This window comes from Belonocnema kinseyi, chromosome 5 (genome assembly GCF_010883055.1).
Source record: "Belonocnema kinseyi isolate 2016_QV_RU_SX_M_011 chromosome 5, B_treatae_v1, whole genome shotgun sequence".
NCBI lineage: Eukaryota > Metazoa > Arthropoda > Insecta > Hymenoptera > Cynipidae > Belonocnema > Belonocnema kinseyi.
Window position 1 is genome coordinate 135380092 of NC_046661.1, and position 9353 is coordinate 135389444.

At 25.5% G+C, this 9353-nt stretch overlaps 1 protein-coding gene across 1 annotated transcript; it reads right to left on the bottom strand.

The window, feature by feature from the left end:
* Nucleotides 1–499: 499 nt before the first annotated feature.
* On the bottom strand, nucleotides 500–7542 carry LOC117173122. Its single transcript, XM_033361517.1, has 3 exons — nucleotides 7416–7542; nucleotides 2932–3075; nucleotides 500–890 (listed from the first exon to the last, which is right to left on the bottom strand). The coding sequence occupies exons 1-3, from the start codon at nucleotides 7465–7467 to the stop codon at nucleotides 655–657; spliced, it is 432 nt and encodes a 143-aa protein (XP_033217408.1). The 5' UTR covers nucleotides 7468–7542; the 3' UTR covers nucleotides 500–654.
* Between the last annotated feature and the right edge of the window lie 1811 nt (nucleotides 7543–9353).

Below are 9353 nucleotides of genomic sequence, written 5' to 3' on the forward strand. Positions count from 1 at the left end.
TTTTGTCATACCTTGAAATAATTTAAAGTTTTTTCCAAATTATTTTGCAATAATTTTAAAAAGCTACTGAAATGTTTTGAAAGCTTTTTGAATATTCTCGTTAAATTAATTTTTTTAAATGAAAAATCGTTTTATAATTTTCTAGAAATCGTAAATAGGTGTTTTTGAATACTTGTCAAAATATACATTTTATCGAATATTTTCAAACATTCGAAAATTTCTTATTATCCCTTAAAAAATTTCAAGTTTTTTCCAGATTCTTTTGCGATTATTGCAGAAAACTTTGGAAATGTTTTAAAAGCTTTTTGAATATTCTCTTTAAATTGAATTTTCGAAATGAAAACACGTTTTATGATTCTCTAAAAATCGTAAAGAGCTGTTTTTATTCTCTTATAACCTTTGACAATTCTTGAAAAGCTGCTTAACTTTTTTTTTTTTGACTTCTTTAAAAATCTACATTTTGTGTTAAATTTGTTGGAATTAAGAAACATTTACAATACAATTTTTTCTCTTTTATTAATAAAGTTTACAAAGAACATGAACAGAATTCACTGTCATTTTTTTTAAATCTCGCGACTATAACTTTTTGAAAAAAGGAATGTTGTAATAGAAAATAGTACTTACATTTAAAAATTAATTAATAGGAAGTAGAGTTCATCTATTTTGAAAGATAATTAGTATAACGATGGGTACGAACAACCCCATTAAAGAAAAAGAGGAAGCACTATTACATAGAGAAGTGTTACATATAAAAATTTCCATATCCATTCCATTGTATGTACTTTTTATTCTTTTACGGAAAACACCTAACTCATGCGATTCGGTACCGTTTTTTTCATTATTTTCCTCATAATCGAAACAAGTGTAGACAATAACGTGTCGAAAATGATCTGAAAAATAGATTAAATATTAAAATTTATTATGTTATATCGAATTGGACATTAAATAACAAAAATAGCTTTTAAGTATCGACGTGCGGTCCGTGAAAACGCACTGCCTCGGTAGCGTCATCCACACTGCGTACAGTCCCATGTTAACGAATAGGAACATAGTAGAGTAGCGGAGTGGCGCCATCTATCGGAGATAGATCAAACTACAGCTCTAATCCGGCAACACCTTCGCCCCGCTTCTCCAACCATAGCATACAAATTATAATATATTTTTTTATTTAGATTTACAGGAAGAATAATTTGCGTAAACAAACCATTTTATGCAATATAAAAAAACATGAAATAGCGCATGATAAAAATATCATTGAGATTTCTTGATATTGCATGAAATGGTTTGCTTGTGCAAATTGTTCTTCCCATAATTCTAAATGAAACAAATATTTAAACAGAGACATTAGGCCCAGCACTTGACTATCACTCCGAACAGATCGGTCTCTTTTTCAATTTAAAAATAAAAATAATGTAAATTTGTTTCAAACAGAAAATGTAAATAATTTGGAGACGTGATTATTATGATCACTAACTCGTTATTTACATGTCCGCTATGTTCCTATATTTCTTATCTTCCCCTTCTACCACACAAGCATCAACACAGACGCCACCTAGGGGAGATAGAAATCACTAAAACTCGTTCACATTTTAGCCTTAAGACTGTACCTAGTGTGGCGTTATCATTTTATATTTCTGTTTCAATTTGTTTTAAGGTTCTTAGAATGCAAGATGACACTCGTCCAGGAACTTTTCCAGGATCCTCCGAGGTTCCTGGACAAGTTTCTGCACACGAACGCTAGTGGCTTGGCTCTCTCGATACTAAGTCCAAACTTCAAGTGGCATGAATTTTCGCAACGACTTTCTGTAAAGAATCACTTACTTGTTTCTGTACAGGATCCCGCGTCTCATTTTAATTCGCAAAGGAACCTGTACAGGAACCTATATTCGCCGAAATCCTGTACAGGAACCGTCAGAGCACCTGTGCAAGTTCGTGTCCAGAATCGCATCCGGAAACATGACTAGGATCCTCCTAGGTTCTGGCAAGGGATTTTTCAGGTGCGTAGCACCATAATGAAAACACGTCCATACTTAAGGCCATGTGACGAGAGGGTCACGTGACCAAACCTAGTCTTCGATTTTTATTTCCCAACTTACGTCTAAACGAAATGAGGTATCGCCCTGAAAGTTTGAGAAATGAAAGAGGAGGTAATAAAGTCCATTTCTCTGCTTTGTTGCGGTGAAAATTTTGAGAAAAAAATTTTTTTAAGAAAATACCAGTGGAAGTTTTCTTTCCCAACTTACGTCCACGTGGAATGAGATATTGTGTTAAAAATTTGGCACAATTAATAGAAGGCATGCAAGAATTTGTCTCTGGTCCCAAGTAATTAGAATAGTGAAAAAAGGTTTTTTTTATTTCTATTTTGGAGAAATACCGACCGTGCTGTCGTCAAACCCTGCAAGCAATTTGCAATGTTTTCAATGGGCTAGTTATGAGGTTTATATTTATCAAAGTGGGACCAAGAATCCAAAAACTAATGTTTCCACTTAAAATACAAATAAACATATTTGGTCTGACATACGTATCAGTCTGGTATCAGCTGTGTCAAAGCAGCACTAGCGCAGCGAGTAGGCAACTTCGAACTTCTAGGGTCTGTGGGTAAAACAGATTGCATGATTACCGTCAGAGAAAGTTAAAAGTCAAACTTCTGCTGTAAAACCTAAATGTGTCCGTCGAAAATCATTATTTGCATAAATAAACTTTTTTCTTCCTCCAACTCTTTGCAAGGCCACAAACGATCCTTTAATAATTATTAACGTTTACCGAAAAAAATTTCCGTGTTATTTAAACTTTTATTTTTCAATATGGTTGAAAAAGTATTGATCTTAGGGCTGACTTGATCAGCTATTACACTCATCACATGGCCTTAAAGGATAATATTTTTTAAATATCTAGAGTTATACTTTTTTTCTTAATGTATTTGTTACTCACGGTGACTTGAGATTTGCACCATTTTTCCACAATAATTAGTGTTCCAACAAATGGTAGTTGGATTTGAGAAAAAATGACTACATGATTGTATATTATTCCCGCGACGTCCTTCAATGCAAGTGTAACATTCTATGTAACATTTTCCTGTCAAACATGTAAATAAGTTTTATATAACAAAATTTGTTTGTACTCTTTCATCAAAAGATATAACGAACCGGAGTGGTAATTTGTTTATAGCTGCACATTTATAATACAAAAATATTGTTTTATAGTCTAAATATTTGTACATATTAGCAACAACTTGTTACAAATTTTCAACATGAATAGTTGATACACATTGGGATAAAATATATTTTTCAAAATTTCTTTCTGAGTTCCCAAATAGAAAATTTTTATTTACACAATAGGTTTATTGAACTTTACCCGATTATATGTTTGTCTCATGCAATTTTTAAATCAGAATATACAATGAATAATGATATAAAATTTTTTTATTTCATAGTGCCTATTATTTAAAATAATGCTAAATAAGATTTATATTTTTAATTAAAAAAATCAAAACATTGCATTTAAACCTAAAATGTTTTTTTAACATCCATTTCCAGTGACAAATTCAAGAATAATTTTTCATAAGAGGTAAAGAGTTCTGATTTCAAATGCCAACAAAATTTCAAAATTGTAAGAAAATTGCAAATTGAATGACTAAATAATAATGTTAATCTGAAAATATAAATATAAACAACGATTTTGCCGAAAAATACTAACATAACTCAATAAAAATTATTTGTTAATAATTATAAATTTTAGTGAAAAGTATTAACATAACCTCAAATTGCTTAAAAATTGTAAATTTTCTTTACAATCTAATTATTTGTTAATAAACATTTTAATTTCTAAAGAAAAAATCTAACAAAATCAAAAAAATGATTGAACTTCTAAATTCGATAATTTGAAAAAAAATAATTGAATTTAAACCTATTATTTGTTTGAAAACAAAAATTTTAATTGAAAAGCACCAACATAAACTAACTATGTCCAAATAATTTCTAATATTCTCCAAAATCAAATTATTTTTTATTTCAAAACCTAACTAAACTTTGATACAAACATTAACATAAGATAATTCAAAATTATTTATCTTCTTTGTAGCATAATGATTTTTCTATAACAATTGTACGTTCTGGCGAAAAACACTAGCAAAATCTGAAATTGCCAGTGCTATTAAATGTTATTATATTAAACAAAAATATATAAATATAAATCTAATAATTTTCGTTATTTAAAGAAAATTTTTTAGGAGAAACACACCGAAATAAACTAAAGGTTGTAAATGTTTTTTAATTATCTTTGAAATATAATAAGTTTGAATTAAAAACATAAATGAATTGCTACAAAAGCACCTAGGTAATTGAAAATTGTTAAAATATTCTAAATCTCTTTCAAATGATATATATTTTTTTTAATGACAATTTTCCGTATATAATTTTAATGTAACCTGAATTTAAAAAAAATTATTAATCTTCTATGAAATCTATTGATTTTTTTAACACAAATATAAATTAAAACACTAACTCAACTCGAAATTGGGCATGCTTGTTAGTTTGATTATATTTAAAACAAATAATTAAATTTTTGTCTAATTATATTTTTATTTTAAGGGAAATTTAAGATGAAACAGGCTAAAATAGCCTAAATATGTAGAATATTTTTTAATATTGTTAATATTGTTTGAAATATAATAATTTTTCGTAAAAAAAAATTTCTACAAAAATACCGAGATATTAAAAAATTGTTAAAATATTCTAATTGTATTTTACATAATAATTTTTTCTGTTTGGAAATGCCATTTTTTTATATAAATTTTCAACTTAACCTAAAATTGTTAAAAAATTGTTGATCTCTTTTGACATCCATTGATTTTTGAATACCAGTTTCAATTTCTGACGAAAAAAAATAACACAAAGCGGAATTATTCAACCTTTTAAATTCAATTATATTAAACAAAAATAATTAAATTTAAATCTAATAATTTTTTGCTTCAAAATATAACATTTTTGATTGAAGCACACCAACATAACTTAAAGACTATGAAATATTTTGTAATATTTTTTGTTGTTTATGATTATTTGTTATTAAAAAAATCTGCAATAAATACGCATTTAATAACCAAAAATTGTTAAAATGTTTTAAATCTTGTTCAAATCATACTTATTCTTGTTTGAAAATGCCTATTTTTTTATATAAAATTCAAATGTAACCTAAAATTGTTAAAAAATTAGTAATCTTCTTTGAAATGTAATGATTTTTTTATAAAAATTTCAATTTCTGACGAAAAACATTTACATAATGCGAAATTATTCAATCTTTTAAATTTGATTATATTAAAAAAAATTATTTAATTTAAATCTTATAATTTTTGTTTAGAAAATATAATCTTTAATTGAAAGACACTAAAAGAAACTAAAGATGTTGACATTTTTTTCATTTTTAATTATTTTTTTATTTTTAAAAATCTATAAAAAAGAATAGCAAAAGATAATCAAAAATGGTTCAAACATTTTAAATCTCGTTCCAATTATTATTATACTTTTTTAAAAATGCCTATTTGTTATATAAATTTTAAACGTAACCTAAAATTGTTAAAATAATTAGTAATCTTCTTTGAAATCTAATAAATTTTTACTACAAAAAAAATAAAGAAATTTTGACAAAAACACTAACATAATTCAAAATTGTTAAAAAGTTTTAAATTTTGTGAAAATATAATTATTCTTCTTTGAAACTGTCAACTTTTTATATAAAATTCCAACGCTTTCTAAAATTGTTAAAAAATTATGAATCTTCTCTAAAATCTAATGTTTTTTAAAGAAAATTTCAATTTCGAAAGAAAAACACTAACACAAACCGAAATCGTTAAGGCTTGTGAATTGTATTATTTTAGACAAAAAGCCATGGATTAAAATCTAATATCTTTACATTTTAAAATAAACATTATAATTAAAAATATTTTTTGAAATCTAGTCGTTTTTTATTAAAAAACACCAACAATTTTTGATGAACATTAACAAAATCAATAATTATCAATATTCTAAGCCTGGCTAAAATAATAATGGTATTTGCTTAAAATTTTCAATTTTTTATATAAAATTTTAACTTAACACAAAATTGTTAACAAATTATTAGTCTTATCAAAACGTAAAGTTGTTGAAATATTTTGTAATATGCTTTAAAATCTAATTATTTTTTATTAAAGATATCAATATTTTTCCACTAAAAACACTAACATAAACTAAGATTGCTAAAAGATTCCAAAGTTCGTTAAAATTATCATTATTTTGATTTTAAAATAGCAATTTTTTGTTTGAAAGAACGACGTAACCTAAAATTGTTCAAAAATAATTCATCTTATTTGAAATCTAATAATTTTGTAATAAAAATGTAAATTTGCACACTAAAAAATACTAATGCAATTCAAAAATGTCCATGTCAAATGTCAATTTTATTATTTTAAATAAAGTTTTGTTTGTGTCTTTCAAGTATACAAATTTGTTTTCCTATAAAAACGCTAAACGTTAAAAAACGCTTTAAAAGCCCCGAAAGACGCAAAATGTAGAAAAAATTATTTCTAATCTTTGAAATCCAATAACTTTTAATTAAAAACACTTATTGTCTATGTTTATCGCTAAAACAACCAAAAATTGTAGAAAATTAGGAATCTTGAAGATGGCTTTTGTTTAAAAATTTTAATTTCCAGTAAAATATGCCAAATGTTGAACAATTTTTAATTATTAAAATCTAATAACTTTTGAGTCAAAGCATTAATTAACGGCGTAAAAAGCTGACAGAACCTTCAATTTTTAAACTTCGGAAATCTTGATGATTTTTATTTTAAAATTCAAATTATTGGTGAAAAGACGCACACATCTTAAAATTTTTAGGAATTTTAATTCTTATTTTAAACCTGATGATTGCATATTTAAATTCTTCTTGAAAAATTATAATTTCCAGCAAAAGACACGAACATAAAAGATCTATAATATTAACAATAATTTGTTATATAATTTGAAAGTTTGAATATAACCGTGCATGATTATTAAAAATGACAATTGTTGTTCAATTCGCAGAAGTCTTTTTATGATGTTTTTTATTAAAAGGGATTATTTGTAGATTTTATTTTTCATATTTTCAAAATTTCAAATCGAAGATAGGAAATAACTTTAAGTAATGAAAAACCAATCAGGTTGTCAACAACATTAATTGGGAAATTGTCTAGGCATATGGTTAGACAATTAAGTACAATAATTTGAAAATTTAAAAAGTGTGATCTATATAATAATTGATTTAGTTGAAAAAATTTAAATAAAAAAAAATAAAATATATAAAATTTAAAAAATAATAATAATAAAACGCAATTTTAAAAAACTAGAGAAACGTCTAGAATTTAAGAGCATTTTTAAAAATTTATGAATAATTGTTTCACTTACCAATTGCAAAAAGGGTAGAAATAATAATAAGGAGCAGAAACGTTCCTTTCATTTGAAAATTTCGTTTGAGCAGCTAAAATCTGACTGAATTTGAAAAGACTAATTTTACATCTGAGTGAGGAGAATAAATTTCGTCCCACTGTTGTGAAATAACAGACAACAGAAATAGTTTCTTGCGAGTGGGGTGTAAACGGCAATCTAAAATCGTTCATTCAAATTTATATACTGTCATTATTTACAGACTGGCTCAAAATCTAGCCTCAACAAATTCATTGTTATTAGTCTAACCGATTTGGAATTATTAGTTATTGCTTTTTTCGCAAAATGACCGAACGGCAAAAAAAATCAAGATTACTACAGTTTTCAATAATATGGTTTAAGTCTTTAAAAACAATTTATTTTTATTATTTATTGAATGTTTCATCTGAAATTTTTTTACCCTAAAGGACACTAACACTCCATATTGTAATATTAAAAAATAAATTAATTTATCTTATTCGTGAATTCTAATTATTTAATTATATTTGATCAAGATTCTAAATACAATTGAATTGATTTCAGATAATAAATTTAAATGAGAAAAATCAGTGTTAGCAAGCAGAATAAAAAACAGTCATTTTTTAACATATAAAAAAATTTCTGTGTCTAGCTAGAATTATTGTCATACTTTTGAATGAAGTTAATTTCTTTCAGTGGGAAAAAATTTTAGAGCAACCATTTTAGAAAATTTAGTTTTTAATCCTTAATCTACACTCTATTATAAAATTTCTAATGTTTTTTTTCTGTTTTTACAATAATTTAAACTGTCTTAGGGCTTTAATTTCTGTTTCTATTATAAACAGAAATTTAAGTTATTTTGAGATTTAGGGTTTTTGTTTTTTTTTGCTGCTTTTATATTTCTTTACCTTGTTTAAGAATTGTAGCTTGACAAAGGTTTTTTGTTTTTCATTATGCTTTCAGATATTTCCGAGTTTTAATTTTTGTTTTGTTTTCTTTTTTTACAGGGATTTGGACCGTTTTTGGATAATATTATTTGTACTCTTAAAATTTTAGAAAAACTATTTTTTCAGGCTACTTATTTTTACGTTATAGGACTTTTTTTCTGTTCCTTTTTTTCTCTTTGTATTTTTTGTTCTTGACAGTGATTTCATTTGATTTAGAGATTTCTTTCTAATTGTTTCAAGTATTGAAGCCATTTCATGGTTTCGGTTTCTGTTTTTTATATTTATTTAAGACGTTTTAGATTTTATTATTATTACGGCTTCTGTTTTTTACTTTTATTCAAGCCATTTTGGGTTTTTTAGGGGCTTTACGTTTATAGGGTTTCTGTTTCTGATTTTTACACTGATTTAAGTCGTTATTAGGGTTAAAGGTTTAAATTTTTAAAGTATTTTATTATGATAGTCACATTAGTTAGAGCCTTTATAAAGTTTTAGAGTGTTTATTTTTGTTTTTAGAACAATTTAAGCCGTTTCAGGGGTTTAAAGACTTAGTGTTTTTGGGGTTTAAATTCTATTTTCAATCGATTTAAGCCGATTTAAGGTTGAAATGTTTCTTTATTGTGGTTTTTAAATGAGTTAAGAGTTCTTTTAATGTTGTGAAATGTTTGCTCTTGTTTTTACAATAATTTAAGGAATTTCAAGGTTTTTTAAATTTAGTGTTATCGATTTAAGCCGATTTAGGGTTGAAAGGTTTTTTTTGTGATTTTTAAATTAGATAGAGTTCTTTCAAGGTTGTGGAATCTTTTCTTTTTGTTTTATTCAACTATTTGAGCCGATTTCACGGTTTTAGAGATTTAGCGTTTTTGCGGTTTAAATTCTATTTTCAATCGATTTAAGCTCATTTAAGGTTGAAAGGTTTTTTATTGTGATTTTTAAATTAATTTGATTATTTTTAAAGGTTGTGGAATCTTTTTTTTCACAGCAATTTAAGCCGTTT